This window comes from Lactuca virosa, chromosome 4 (assembly GCF_052849685.1).
Source record: "Lactuca virosa cultivar CGN04683 chromosome 4, Lactuca_virosa_CGN04683_v6, whole genome shotgun sequence".
Lineage (NCBI taxonomy): Eukaryota > Viridiplantae > Streptophyta > Magnoliopsida > Asterales > Asteraceae > Lactuca > Lactuca virosa.
Window position 1 is genome coordinate 20,825,450 of NC_136429.1, and position 16,716 is coordinate 20,842,165.

The 16,716-nt window shown below is 36.7% G+C and overlaps 1 protein-coding gene across 1 annotated transcript; it reads right to left on the reverse strand.

Annotated features, from left to right (window-relative positions):
• Positions 1 to 11,061: 11,061 nt before the first annotated feature.
• On the reverse strand, positions 11,062 to 11,550 carry LOC145104172 (uncharacterized). The gene has a single exon (XM_079041455.1). It carries the CDS (start codon positions 11,548 to 11,550, stop codon positions 11,062 to 11,064), a length of 489 nt encoding a protein of 162 aa, XP_078897581.1.
• Positions 11,551 to 16,716: the final 5,166 nt, after the last annotated feature.

Here is a 16,716-nt window from a genome sequence, read left to right on the forward strand (position 1 = left end):
GATCTCACATTGTACAGGAGCATGATCGGGTCGTTACTATACTTAACATTTTATTTCTTTTATTTTTTATTTTTCAAAACAATAAAAAAATACGAAAATATTTTTTTTCTTTGTCTTTACATTTCAAAAAAGATTTTATTATTTTTTGTTCTTTTAATTTTCAAAACCAAAAATCCAAAAATATTTTTTTATGTGTTTTATGATTTTCAGGATAGATCTCAATCAACATCGTATGGTGGTCATTGCTTCATTAATGGAAGGGACATGTATAATTTCTATACTTTGCACTCATTAGGAGTCCCTAGAAGTATGTTGTTGTATCTTGACCTAAGCCTCATAGACTCAATGTGTGTCGAAGCCTTAATGGATCATTCACTATGAGGGTTCCTTCCCAATTAGGCTATATTCGCATTAGTCGACGAGCTACCTTTCTCTTCTCATCTCGAGTTAATAGATTTATGCTTGGTCCTTATCATTTGCAGAGGTACAATATGTTTCTTGAACAATCTTTTTCATCAATATAACTCTTCACGATTCACACACTTCACTTGCATATCCTCGACATCTCTGTTAGAAACCAACCAGAATGTAGATATCGCACAAGTCTGTGTTCATGATCTTGATTCATGATTCTGTGATGATGGTGAAACCCACTATATCCAAACTCTTCAAGGAATTGACGGTGAACTTTATTCAAGTTTTTCACGAAACATTTTTTTGTACCTTACTTCGATATTCAAAATCATATTCCTTCGTTATGAGTGGTCTTGATAAAATGGTCTACACCCAAGACATTTTTTCCCAACAAGATCCAACACTTTCTTTTTCATGAAATATGACTTCTTTCTGAATATCACATTGATCCTGTGTCACTTCTAAATAAATTCTATATTTCACTTGTCACTGACTACACTGGTCATACAAGTAATTTTGATCATCGAATTCACACTTATGTTAAGTTGTGATCATGAACAAAATTCAGCCAACCTTCAAAGCCTTATTCAAAAGAAGTCCTTTGATACTTCTTTACAAGTATTTACGGGACACCACACAAGCAATACAATATCTCTTTTGATATCGAATGAAGTGATCTTTTCCCGGGATCCATCTGCTTTTCCATCAAACGATTATTTGATGTCACTATTCACACATTTTTGTTATTTTGATTCCCACTATTTTGTTGGCACACAATAGCATAGAAATCCTCGAGGTCTTGGGTATTACCAACCTAAACCTAGATTTCAATAGTTTGGCTATGATTTCGTTTCTAAACCCAAAATCGAATGATCCCAACCTCGTATCAACGGATCTAGTGACGGTTCTTATCCTCTTGGGACAAGCGAAACGACTGATTGATGTGACAGTTGGATTATTTCACGGTTTTCCAGGAAAAGTGCTCATTACTTTTCAGACGTGGATATCTTTACGGCTACAGGTCCATTTTTCAAGGATACACATGGCATGAATTTATTGCTAACCGCTTCAAATTCAAACTTGGGGTCTTAGTATAAAAGGATTTTGGGGATATCTTATTCAAACTTTACGCGGTCAGGCTAAAGATTTTCCCCAATTCTCTCTACTGATACTTCTATGTTCTCTACAACCTTCGAACCCTAACAATGGCGGCCACAAATGTTTCAGTTGATCCTTCTCAAACCACTGATGAAGCTTCATCTCAACCGTTGTTCAAGATTCAAGGATCCAACTATAGGGTTCAACCTGATTTCTCGAAATACCCTGAAGAACTACAAATGCTGATTGTGTCTCTCACTCATTCAGTTCTATCTACTGTTATAACGACTTCTTTCTTAGTTCCGATGAACTGGTTATCGTTAGCCGGTTCTACTACCGTGTTCAACAAAACCTCTAACGTGGTTACTTTTCAGTTAACCAGTGATAAGAAATACAAGCTCACGAAGAACAAGTTCGCTCAAATCTTGAACATTCCCAATGTTGGACCTTTCTATGAGGTTACCAATGAACAAGTGCTTCGTATGTTCAATCAGATGGGTCATCCACCCCTACTTACTAAACTCAGTCAATTCAAGAAATCTTCTTTACCATGTGTGTGGAACTTCCTCTTTGGAATCTTTCTTCGATGCTTGACAGGAAGAAGTGTGGGTTTGGATACAGGCAGACTTGAAATTTATGCCATGGTTGCTGGTCTGTATTACGATTTGCAAGTTGATTATGCTACTCATCTATGGGAGGAATTTGGTGTCAGTATCTCACACATAAATGTAGCTAATGGTGTTTTATGTGCAAGATATTGAAGTCTGATTCTATAATATGTGTATAAGAAGGAAGGGGATGATGTACTTGCTGACGTTCCTACAGCTGAATTTGGGATTTATCAACATCCAAAGAATGTTGAAGATGATTCGGAGGTGTTTCCCAATGTTGCAAGGATTCCAGACGTTATGCTTCGTAAGGTGGATCCAACAAATCCTATTCTTGTGGCTTATCTTCAATCAATCAATCCTACTGTCGAAACATGTGTTTTGCTACCAAAAGGAATTACAGGAACTTCCAACCATGGCAAAAGTACCAAGAAATCTTCAAAGGTAGAAAAACCTAAATCTGCTCCAGAGATTGTTGAGAAAGAGGTTATGAAGCCTATTAAAGAGACTGTTCATGAACTCATTGTACAGGATGTTCAAACGGAAGATCAAGAAGAAGAAAAAGAAGTTCAAGAAGAAGAGCTCGTGATTTGGTAAAGAAGATCAAGAAGAAGAAAAAGAAGTTGGAAGAGTCTCTTGATGAAGTTGTGGTTAAGAGTGATTTCGAAGACGAGGGTACTCCGTATCCCAATCGGATTGAAGACAAGTGCTTCACATCACCTCAGAGGGATTCTCCTATCAATTCGAATCTCGAGGCGACTGGAAGTCCTGGTGGGAATTTGAAAACATATAATGTGGACACAACCACTAATCTGGGTGATCCTTTTAATCCATCCATCCCTGAGCTGACACAGGTCATACCACCCGAAGTTTCGTCTGCCAAGTCCATTCTGGAGGAGGTACGAACTTCATACATCACTGTGGACATATATAATATCGAAAAAATGTTAATATGGGTGATGGGATGTCGACTCACGAAGCTCAAGGTATTTCGAATGTCTCTACTTCATCTATTCCTGTTTCTTTCATGACTTCATCTACATTCGAAACCACTGTTATTGATACCTCCACTTCGTTACCACCATTCATTTCACCAATTCCCACTTCAGTATCTGCTTCCACCATATCACCTACTTTTTCGAATCTTATGGATCAACCTATCACTTATTTATTTTCTTCTCAATCAACTGATGGTCCAAAGTCTACTTTGGAGGTTGATCAGGATGACGATGATTACATGGTTTCATTTTGCGATATTCAGTTTGATCCTCAGGAGGAGAATATTCCTCTCACATGCTGATGTTAGGAAAACAATTCAAAATCGTGAATCGCAAGTTGAATTCTTTGCTTCAGATTCAAGCTGATATAGGAACTCGAAACATTCTATCCGGGATTGAAGTCGATGTTTTGTTAACAACCTAAGAACATCAGTTGAAAACCATCATGGATCAGATTGATACGAATAATGAAGAGCGTTTGAAGTGACAATCTGATTCTTTTACTCATGAGGTTAAAGACTTAAGGGCAGTTTCTAAGGAACGACATCTTCTCTTTGTCAAAGTAGTTAAGAGAGTGCAGGAGGATGTTAATTTCAAAATTGAAGAACTTTGTTCTGAGATGACCAAGGAGGTTGCTAAGGTTGATCATAACTATTCCAATCTTCATATTAAGGTTGATATAGTTGTTGATGATGTTATGAAGATTGTTGAGTTCTACAATTCTCTTATCACCAAAGTCGATTTGAAGTCCGAGTCTGATTCTCATCATTTTGTTAAACTGGAAGAGTTATTGGGTAATGTGAAGGAGTTAATTTCGAAACTTGATGTTTCTCATTCATCTTCGGTTTCTCAAGAATCATTGTCCAAAATGTTTTCTTCGTTGGAGTCAAACCTGAGGGTTGATCTAGCTCCTCTTATGAAGTTTGTAAATTTGATGCCTTCTGATACCCCACCTGTTAAAACAGGGGTGCAATGGGGAGAAAAGGGTGGTGGTTCTGGTGTTTCAAAAGGTGTTGATACTGGTTCATCAAAAGATCATTCTCAAGGAAAGGTTGTAGGGAAGGTTATGAGCACACAAATTCCTACTTCTCTTCCAACTTCAATGTCAACTACCTCAACTACCATGACTTCGAAGCCTTTAACCAAAGGTATTGTTATTGGTTCATCTGTTGGTGGATCAAGTTCGAAGCCACCTTCATCAAAGAAAGAAATGGAAGGAAAAGGGAAGGGTATCAACACTGATCCAACTAAAGAAGAAAAGAAGATTGCCTTGGAAAAGGAAATTGAAAGGCAAAGGTAGATCCAAAGTATTCTAAGACAAAGGCAAGGAGATCCTCTTGGTATTGAGAAGGGTGATCCAACCAAACCATACTGTTACGAAACAATCGAACAAGTTGTTTCACTTGGTAACATGTATGATTTTCTAAAAATCCCAAAGAAAAGCTATGAGACATAAAATTCAGACTTCAACCAACTGGATTTTCCTATCAACCATATGACGTTCATATCAGCTCAGTATCAATTAATAGACAAATTCGAAGATAAAGAAGAGTTCAAGAAGCTGAAAATGAGGTTTCATGCAGTACTTGGAAAGAAAGAATAAGAGATTTGGTCATTAGTAAAAATTGTCAAGGTGTTGGGTATAATCAAGGATCAATTATTCGAAGGGTTATCGCAGAACTTTTGTTTTCACATAGTTCGTACCAATAATGTGGCATGTGATTTCATAGTGGTTGATTTTCCCTTGATGGATCTTAATGATCCTATCTGTGTGGCAAAAAATTTAAGTGGGGTTGACGCTTTGAAACTTCAGGCGACTAGCAAAGAAGATTTCTTGTTTGGGTTTGCACATATCAAGCTTTTCATTGATAATTATCATGATTGCCTTTCCTTAACGAATGTGGAGCTGGCTTTGGTGATGGGAAAACAAATTAGTGTGCCACAATCTTTGTTGAAAGGTGTGTAAAGCTTGAAGGAGTTTGATGATGGTGAAATTTGTGTTAAACCATTGGGAATAGTTTTTGTTGGGAAGGAACAACAAGAATACTAAGTTTTTTTTCAAAGTTGAGGATGTTGAAAGATACAATAATTCTCAGTATACAAATCTACTTGTTCGTATCAATAACTGCAAGAGGAATACTGAAGGAGATAAAGTTGGGGTTCGAAGAACAATCGTTTGGTACATGGGGATTAGACGGGTTCTTCATCAGGCAACGAAGATGCTAATGACCTAGGACTCGAATTGTGTTGTGAGGTGTCGAAGTGTCATGTGTCCGTCTTAGTGTCGAAGTCTGTATTTCAACTTTCGTTGTATATATTTCATAAGGGCACTTTTGTATGTCGAAGCTTATTAGATTTAGCTCTTATGTGTTTTTTGTAAACTTCTGTAATGCCTATAAATAGGGATAGGGACTAGAGATAGAGTAACTTTTGGGCATTTCGTGTTCTTACTTTATTCACTCTTGTAACCTTCAGAAGTTTAATTGAGTCATCCATATTATATTTACTCTTCTGTTCTAGATTCAATTCAAACTCTGATTTCATTTCATTTACTCAATCAATATGAACTACACTTCATACAGGGTCACTAGTAGCTATTTCTCAAATCATGGTACACCTTAGTCACAACAAGGTGGATTGAAAACTTAGACTTGTGTGCCTCCTCTATCAACACCTATCGGGCCCCACCCGAAATACGGAACCCAAACCCAAAATCGATGCATCACAGTAAACCATAAATCCTCAACACCTTCTAGAAGGGTCAATACTAGTGTCTCAAACAAATTTGTCCTTAAAACCACAAATGTTGCATGCTGCTTGGGCCCCCATAAAAAAGAAAAGTTATTCTTCACCGGTCGAGTCAAGGGAACTACAATCCTAGAAAAATCTTAGATAAATCTCCTATAAAAGCCTGCTACACCAAGGAAATTTCGAATCTCAAATGGAGACCTCGGAACTTCCCATCACATCACCACCTCGATCTTAGCTGGATCGACCAAGATACCATTATGACTCCCAAGAATTGCACCTCATGCAACTAGGACTCATATTTGGAGAAATTGACATACAACCTCTCCTTCATCAAGGTCTCAAGAACCTCCCGGAAATACTCCTTATACTGCTCTTAGGTCTTAGGATAGACCAAGATATCATCAATAAAGAAAATCAGAGAGCGATCCAACATCGGCCTGGATACCCGGTTCATGAGGTCTATGAACGATATCGGTTCATTGACGAGCTCAAATGGCATCACCACAAAATCTTAATGCCCATAATGAGTCCTAAAAGCTGTCTTTTGAATATTCTCTTCCCATAACCTCATCTGGTGATATCCCAGCCTCAAATCAATCTTGTAAAACCAAGATGCACCCTAAAAGTTGATTAAACAAATCGCCGATCCTTGGAAACGGGTAACAGTTCTTCATCTCCCGCTTATTCTGTAGTGATCCTAATAATGATGACATGTGCGGAATTGAAAAGATCTAGTGAATCATTCAAACATCAAGAACACAAGGAGTAAATAAACACGTTTAAGCTCTATTAGAATAGTAAGAGTACAAGTGAGTTTGTTCTGTCTCTCACTAAACTAACTCTCCAAATGGGTCTCTTACATAATGGGAGTCACTCACTTCCATATTATAGGAAAGCCTCAACCCATTTACACATACAAGAGGGTAAGACTACACTCTACATCCAAGGAGAACTTTGCACCCTAACATTCCCCCTCCCCTCAAAGTTAGGATTGGATGTCCCGGCTTCAGTTTCCAAACAAGATCGCGTGATCAAGAGCAACTCCCCCTCGAAGTAATATTGATCTTCAAATCCGCAAATAAATACCCGAGAAGCTTCAAATACCTATTTCTACATTCTCCCCCTTTTTATAATCAACAAGTAATTATATACCCACAAAGGACGAGAAGCGCTCAAGGAATAAACTTGATAAATCTCCCCCTCGATGTGTGCCAAAAATGAAACCGTGGGAAAACTTGCATGAAAAACAATCACGAAAAGTCAAGAAAATTTTCCAATTTTTGTGAAAAATTTTTACTTTTGGGTGAGTGTTGCAAGAATTTCAAAAATTTGGGTACAAAATGTCAATATCAAAATTCTTTAGGGACACATTGCGCCAAAATAGCTTTCAATTGGCATAAAGTATCAATTCTTAAAAGCTTTAGGGATTGAACTTGAAAAATCTTCCCATGTCACAGAAAATTACCCCAATGTCGAAACTGGGTAATTTCTGCCAATTCGTTGAAACTTCAGGGATGCGAAACGAAAATTTTGCATTCTACACAAATTTTGACCCATGTCGAAAGTGGGTAAAATCTGTCACTTCGTTGAAAGTTGAGGGATTCGAAACGAAATAGTGAGCCTTTTTCCCCAATTCATTCACAGAAGCGAAATAGTATCTGCACACTTTAAAATCTTTATCTACAAGTCAAACAACCTTCATTGGCCACATGTCGAATTGGTTTTCGACTTCACACCAATCGACCCAAAGCTTATTCCCAAATCGAAATTTCCATCCATAGATCGAAATCCCTATCCACACATCGAACTCACATAGCAAAATTGTGTTCGACATCATCTTGTGTTCTTCCCCAACTCACAATCAAAGAGCATCAGAGGTCGAACTCACAGTCTATGATATCGAACGACAAGTTTTACACATCTAAATCGATTTCGACATATACATAACTCGACTCCAAAACCTTTAACTCCAAATCAAGTCTCGAGTAATACCAGTCGAATTCTAACTTTCTGATGCTTCAAGCTTTTGTTCCCAATACTTTTTACGTTCGACTCCAAGTAAATCCAAATCAGATACGTTCGATACTCATGGCTCTGACTTTTGATTCCTAGTCTTCTTCCAATCGTCGATTCCAAATCAATCAACTTTTGAGAAGTCGTTTCAATCACCTTCCCAAAATACGTTCCTAATGAAATATCGAATTGTTTTCTTCCCCGCTTAGTTCACAATACTAGTCAATATTAATTTCAATCCCAAGCAACTGATTCGACTTCAAAATGTTCGATTCCAAGACATTCAATTCCAAACAACAGTCAAATTCGACTATAATCCAAATACGACCCCAATCAAAATCGAATCCAAATACAATGACTTTCAACCATTGACTACCAATTTCTCAAAATTCTTTCAATTCGAACAACAAACATCTAGTTGAATCTACGCTCAACTCTCAATTGACTCAAACCAAGTACAACTAAATCAAAATCAATTATTGACCCCAAGTCGAGTTCGACTATTAGACGTCAACAACTTTTGACTCAAACCCGATTAACACAAACTCGATTCTGTGATTCGATTTCGAACTCCAATCAACAATATTAGGATGCGAACGAAACAATAACAAACACTTTCGATTTTCAAACAACTCTAATGAACATAGGCCACAGATGAAAACGAAATCGATTCTAGACCACATCAAAAATTAATTTGACTTATGCCAACACAAGTCAAAATTTCGATTCCAACTCAACTTGAATCAAGTTTCGATCCGTTCGATTTTGACTGTATCTGATGCGAATGATATTTTGGCCAGTGAATAATGAAAGATCAAGAATATTGGGAACAACAATTTTAGACTCAATAACAAGCATTAATCAGATAAATTGATCGGACTTATTTAATTGATGAACAGATCATGTTTTTGTTTTGATTTGGGCTTAAGGAATGAAGGTGTTCGAATTTGGGCTAAAAAAATGGATTTCGAACAAAAAAAAATTAGAATATGATTTTGATTTTGGGAGTTTGATAAAAAAAAATAATTGGATCAACAATGGGGTTTGAAATAGATTAGATCCAATGAAACAAAATGATCAACAATCAAAAAGGAAAAGCACGAATCGAAACTAAAATTAAATTTCGATAAAACCTGGATCGTTCTTCATCGGATCATCAAAAATCAAGAACGTTTTGGAATCCATTTGAGAATTTGAGACACCTTCTTGATGATTCTTTTTCTGTCTGCAACACATGAATCAACCATTGAAGATCTTGGTTCTTTTGTTGGAACAAGAAAGTCTCCAATCTTCATATTGTACCATCCACGATGCGTGTTATACAAACTATTCTTCGTGTTCTTCAACGATCTAGCATCATCTTCATAAGAACCATTAACACTTTTGGGTTTTGAATTCAAATTCATTGTAACACTTGATAATTGTTGTTTTGGAACCCAGATTTGCTTCATAGATTTCGAATTCATAGAAACTTTTGAAGATTTTTGTGAAGAAACCCATTTGTTCTTGCTTTTGATCTTCTTCTTATTTTTCTTCCTTTTCATCTTCTTGGATCTTGAAGTTTTGATTTCAAGAACAACTTCATTCTTTACAACTTCAACTTTGCAAGATTGAACCAAATCTTTTGGAGTTTGATACATTTGAACTTCTTGGATTGAAGGCTTTCGATAAGGCACCATTCCTTCAAACGAATCACAAGAACTCAAGCAATCATCGGTTTGAACTCCAATTGAACAAAAAACATTTTCAACTTCTTGAGAATGACAATGAATTCCTTTTTCTTGAACATCAAGAACATCATGAACATGATGAACTTCTTCAAGAGCATCCGGGTAAGATGCAAGAACATTATCACCATATATGCATTCATCAAGACGAATTCCTTCAATAACTTCATCGTCTTTCTTCTTTTTCCTTCTTTCATGATAATTTGTTACCAAACGATTAAGCAACACTTTATGATGATCATGATCAAGAGGATAACCATTGAACTTTACACATTCACATTTCTTACTAGAAATAAGTGAATTTTGTTTAAAATACCCGGTTACAAAACAATTGAGAAGTCCTTCAAAACTGAATGACCATGGATAATCATCCACAAACCAATCTTCACGAATTGTTTCTTCCATTTTCAAATCCGAAAAATGAAAAAGATCATAAGAACTTGAAAATATCTAGAGAGAGAAAGTGAATATGAATGAAATCTATAGAGAGAGAAAGTGATACAAACAAGTATTCTAGAGAGAGAAACTCGAATTTTGTATCAAATCAAGATACATTCGATTTCTAGAACACTAACTTTCTCAAAAAATGAAGAACCCACAACAATGAAGATTCACTCAAATCATGTAGCCATCATGGATCAATTCTTGAGAAAATCAAGAACACCCGCTTTGATGCCAATTGTAGTGATCCTAATTACGATGACATGTGCGGAATTGAAAAGATCTAGTGAATCATTCAAACATCAAGAACACAAGGAGTAAATAAACACGTTTAAGCTCTATTAGAATAGTAAGAGTACAAGTGGGTTTGTTCTTTCTCTCACTAAACTAACTCTCCAAATAGGTCTCCTGCATAATGGGAGTCACTCACTTCCTAATTATAGGAAAGACTCAACCCATTTACACATACAAGAGGGTAAGCTTACACTCCACATCTAAGGAGAACTTTTCACCCTAACATATTCATCTCCTTATAGTCAATACACATCCGGTGAAATATGTTCTTATTAACAAACAAGATGGGTGCTCCCTAAGGTGAACTACTATGTTGAATAAACTCCTTGTCTAACAAATCCTGAATCCGTGTTGACAATAATTTTCATCTCAGGAGGTGCAAGACGATAGGGTGCCTTGGATTTCGGAGCCGCACTAGGGACCAAGTCAATCTAAAACTTGACCTATGTCTCAGGAGGCACACTCGACAAATCCTCATGGAATATGTCAGGAAAATATCATATAATAGGCACGTATGCAATATTCTTCCTCTGCTCGGTCCGAGTATCATAACATAAGCCAAAAATTCTAAACATTTGTGTTGTAAATATCTCTAAGCCCTCGCTGCTAAAAAAATGGATCGACTACTTCGTACACCCTCGCCACAAAGATCAAATCTCCCCCACTTAGGGTTCGAACTCGCACCAGTTCACGTTCTCAATCGATCATAACCCCAAATCAACTCAACCAATCCATGCCCATAATAACCTTCTTCTCTCTTAGAGGAATAGGAGCAAGATCAATTAGATACCTGAATCGAAACATATCCAAAACATAATCCTGGTAGACCCTCGATGTATTCATGGTACGATCATCTGCAATCTCGACAATCAAGGAACGGTCCAATGCTCCTAGAGTGACATCGAAATTCTTGTTAAACGCACGAGTTACAAACGACCGAGTGGCCGCCGAATCAAAAATTACAAGAGCAGCGATATCATTGACTAGGAATATCCTAGTGACAATATCTGGTGTTGCTCTGGCCTCATTAACCGTCAGTTGGAACGTTCGGCTGCTCACAATAAGGGCTTTTGCTTTGAACTGGTAGCCATCATTGATCCTCAAGGTGGATGGAGCGGGTATCTTCACCGCTCCACCAGTCAAAATCAGACATTCATTCTTCTTATGGCCAATCTGATTGCAGTGAAAACATATCAATGCCCCCATCTTGCAGTCCCTGCTGAAATGCCTCGGTTGGCCGTAATTGAAGCAACCATACACAATTGCACGAAAATCTCCCTCGTGTGACTTCCTCCTCTGCCACATCTACCACGACTCTGCTTGGTCCCCATGACACGTATCATAAGTCTTGGATTTCTTAGCTAAAACGAATTCAGTTTGAACTGGTGGTTGCTTCCTCTTCTTCAGAAGCTCCAACTCAATTTCCCTATCTTGGGCCGCACTAATCATCATCTTGTTGGATTAGATGTCTAAGCCCATAACTATTATTGGTATGTAATCGACCCGAGAGTAGCATGGTCCATTTGGGTTGCATATCATCAGGACAATTTGTTAGGATGGACTCTTGAGAGAAGGATATATATGATTTGTTAATATATTATAAGTTATAATATATTAATATGAAATCATATGTTTTGATTAGTATTGACCAGGAATTAATTTTGTGATCAAAAGAGACTAATTAAATCTATGGGGACTAATTATGGTAATTAGTTATATTTATATGTGTTGGGCTTATGATCCATGTTGTACCAAGTTTATGTATGGATACATAAAGAGTTGGGCCACATAAACCATGGATCATAACACCCATGGATATGGATTTGGGTTATACCCATGACCCTTGGAATCCACCATATAAATAGGTTGTTTCATGACCAAAAATGTGTACTTCAAGTTCTTAGAGAAACATGAGGGTTTTTGTGGTGTGACTTCATTTGAGGCTTCCACACTATTGGGGCTAAGCTCTTAAGGCCAAATACATCAAGACTTCAAGCTACATAAAAGGTATGTTACCCTAACTAGTATCTTACATGGTTTATGTCAAATGCATGCTAGTTATAGGTTTAATGCATTGGAAACCATTTGCATGTATAATTAGTGAAAACATAGATCCAAGGTATTTAGTATACAAAACCCATCAGTGGTATCAGAGACTAGGCTTGGTTTTCAATTATACTTGATGCAATGCTGTAAAAATCGAATTCCTGGCCTTCTGGACTGTGGACTCGCCGAGTCCACTGGGGGACTCGCCGAGTCCAAGAGTAAAATCATCCTACTCGTCGAGTAGGTTCATATACTCGGCGAGTAGGAGGCCCTGAGTGCAGATTTTCGACTTTTAAGGCTGGAATTGGACTAGAATCATTACCCTAAGCTGTTTTTGAACTTATAAACCTGTTTTTGATGTTGTAATGATCATTCTAATCCAATTCAAAAGATAATTGTCAAAAGTTTCATGTTTTATATTAGTTTGATGGTTAGGCTAATTACATGAAAATTGTTTGATTTGAATTGTCTTGTTCATATGAGTTTAATCTAGATCATAATTTTTCTTGACATGTTTGTTTGTTTATTAGATGATCTAAATAGCCTTTAATGGATTTTATAACTTGTCCTCAAGTTATAGAAAACCAAAAGTTTTTCTTTAAAAGAGTTATTAAAGCCATAGGTTATAGAAACTTGAAGAGTCTTTTCCCATAAATGGTTTTATGAACTCCATAACTTGTCCTCAAGTTATGGAATGTCAAAAGTATTTTCTTAAAACCCATATTAAACTCATATGTTATAGATTCCAAAAGTTTTTGTATTGTTCAAAACTTGCCCTCAAGTTTTGGAATTTGTAAAGTTTCCCCCCATGAATACTTTAATTCCAAGTTAAACCCTTAGAATTTTAATAGTTTAAAATTCAAGCCTTATACTATTATAATATTATAGGTTTAATATTTATATATATGTATAAGAGTAAGTCAGTCTTACCGTTAGTAGGCCTCATTCACGAAGCCGGTCTATAAGGGGGCATAAGGTTACTGCCTATAAAATGGCAGTTTAATAGGTGTCCACTCTCACCCACCGCTTCCTTGACTGGTGGAGGGTCGTTAGCCGAACGGATTTGACAGGACATTAATTCTCCTTTCATTAAAAGTATAATGATAAATATAAAGTAACTAAACTTTATTAAATTCCCAATCTTAGTTACTTTAGGAAAATGTGAATTTGGTGCTAACCCATGAAATTACACTTTGTACCTTACCAAGTCGTTGGTGGAGCGTGTGTGGTTAACCGGCACACTAACATGGACTAGTAAGGGTGGCAAAGGGTAACTTAATGTTTATCATAGATTGGTGGAGCGCGTGTGGTTAACCGGCACATCGATTAGGTGATAAAGTTAAGGGTACCAAGTTAATTTGCATGGTTATTCACACCTTGTTTGTGATCCTCGGCATCCCAGTCACAAACTTGAGAGGGCACAACCGAGATTTAAACATGCCATTGAAAAGTTCAATGCAATCTCAAAAGATATAGGAGTTTCAAACCAATTAAAACCCAATACCCTATTAGGTTTTCATGGTGGAAATTGGTGAATCGTCATTCGCCAACCTTCAAATATTTTATAGCTTGGATTACGGCATCCCTCTTCCAAGTTATAAAATATTGTGTTGGGTCCTAGCCTTAATATTTCATATTGGGTGTTATATTAAGGACTTAAATCAACTAACTTGAATTTCTCCCATTTTATATGTCTGGTTCAGACAACTATGGTCTTCCCAAATCCCTTGGAACAAGCTTTCCTAATGAAGATGATGTCCCGCGATTGGATCATGGAAATTATACTTCTCTTCCTCCACCTCCTCCAATTATTCTCCCTAACCCACAAGTTCTTGAAATTTCAAGGTCACTCAATCCCTATTGGCAAGCAAAGTCTATATGTGCTTACATCTTGGAGATGAAGTTACATATTGACAGGCTGGGAGAGTTGGGTGTCGAAGTCTCGAGGTAGCTGGCTGTTGACTTGGTTCTTCAGTTACTCCCTTATGACAGATCACGACATGACCCTTATTGATCTTACCTATTTGCTTGTTGTTGCTGAATCAGCAATGATTTAGGGCACTAGTAAAGCAAATTTTTTTGGAAGATTTACTTCCCAAACCTTCATGGACATTGACAATGGAAACATTGGAAGTCCAGAAAAGTAGTCTCTTCCCAATGGAAAGGGATCGGCCATAGTCAACCCGGTTGACCAAATGGCAAAGAGAAAGGCTAAGTCTGAGATAGTCCTATGTACCATTACCAAAGAGTCCATATGTTTCTATTGCCAAAAGAAGGGGCATTGATTACGAAGCTGCCCAATTTACCTGAAAGTCCATAAGGATGGTAAAAGTCAACAAATTTGACTACGCTTCAGGTAAAGTCCATTATTTGACTCTATTAAGTTCCTATTTGGAGATTCTTATTACATGATGTGACTAGGTCACATTTTGATGTTTTGTAGAATCGAAGAAAGGAAGCTTAAAGGAAGAGTAAGCTAATTCTGCTCGTGAAGAGATGGATTTCAATCACATGATCTGAAGATCAGAATTTTGAGCTGCTACTTAAGAGTTATGATATATTTCTTAGGAATAGATAACAACATGTTTTTCATATGCATTTACATTGTAAGGATGAGTTTTTCCGCAGGTTTTAAATAAAAGAAAAGTTTTGATTTTATTTATTTTAAATTTCCTTACAATGGGATTTGTGAAAATTGTTGTTTATATGATTCCATTGATAGCAATATTGGAAAATAGATTTGATTCTTTCGTTTGTGGTAGTGTCATAATTTACCAAATAAGGAAGATTCTCATCACCCAAGTTTCAGTTGGATAGAAACTTCGAATCATGCAACTTGTGTTGTATGTTGAATGAAAATTTTCATCTTTAGGAAATTAAGACTAATGCCTTGTTCACATGTATATGTGAGTCAAGTGAAGGACTAGGAAATCGGGTACACTTGGTTGTGCGCTGATCAGGTCCACCACAAAGAACGATAAGGCTATTCGTCATGATTTACTAAAGTTTAGTAAATATGGTTGTGCTTACAAGTTTAAGTATAATTCTGAAACATTGGAAAAGTTTCAATGTATGGCAGGACGAATGAGAAGAATCAAATTAGGCAGAAAGATAAAAGTTTCTCCAATTTGAAAAGATGGGAGAGTACTTTAGTATCGTGTTTTATGATTATCTTATAGATTATGAAACCATATCACAATTGATCCTCTAAGGACATCTTAGTCCATTCGTATGACTAAGAAGAGGAATCGCGAAGTGTTGGAATGGTTAATCAAAAGATGAATCATACTTCGTTCCAAAATTGAGTCTTAGAGTAATACTCCAAGATTGTAACTTGAGTGACATAATCTTAAGAAGGTTTATAACACTTGTCAAATGTAGAGTAAAATGTTTTCTTACTCTTGTACATTTGAAATTGGTAAGCTGTGATGTTTAGGATAAAACAAAGACCAACTAAGGCCAATTGTGTGAAGTGTTTGTCTTGATAAGAATCCGCACTAACTCTTGAATATTTGCTTTGTCAAGTAATGGTTCTTGACAAGAGAATATTATATGTCAAGAGGTCAGTGGGTGTCTTAAAGATCTTGAAAAGTTTCAAGAACGAATCAAGAATAAAACCTATTGTTTATCACTAGCGCACGACTTGAGGTTTATAGCCCATCGTGTTGACATATTCTTGTGTCTGTGCCCATTCCAGTTAAAGTTGACTATTCATGTGAGTTCTATGAGTTCTCAATTGTTTGCATAACTACTTGGAAGCAATGGTAGGCCCTTATGTTGCCAGGTGGCAAGAAGTTAAGATTGAACAAGTTCAGTCCATATGAGTTTGGATTTGTCACTAACTTCCTCTTGTGGTTATGACAAATTCACATGGATGGGAACACATACACCATAAAATCTAAGTGTCATAAGGTTTCTCTCCGATTCATGAAAATGATGGTGAGGAAACGCTTTCGCTAAATAGATTTTAAGTAGATAGCAATTGTGATATTTGCATTCTCAAAGTCGTTAGTGGAGCGTGTGTGGTTTACCGGCACACTAACATGGACTTGTGAGAAATGGCAAAGGTCTAAACAATTGAGACTATGATTACGGCATCCCCTTTCATAGTTCTAAAAATTTTTTAGACACACATGTGAGATATCTAAGGAAAGGTGTATGATATTGATAAAGTCTTATCAAAGCATCTCGTATCAGAAATCTGAACTTTGGTAAGAAAGTCAATAAAGTATTGATTTCTAGAAGTCCAGCTGATTTCTGGATACATGTCAAAGCTAGTGGGAGCATAAGTGTTATGCTAATAATTATCATGTTAGTGGGAGCATG

Coding starts and splice junctions, on each gene's coding strand:
- LOC145104172 (XM_079041455.1), bottom strand. CDS start 11,550: ATGGGGGCATTGATATGTTTTCACTGCAATCAGATTGGCCATAAGAAG.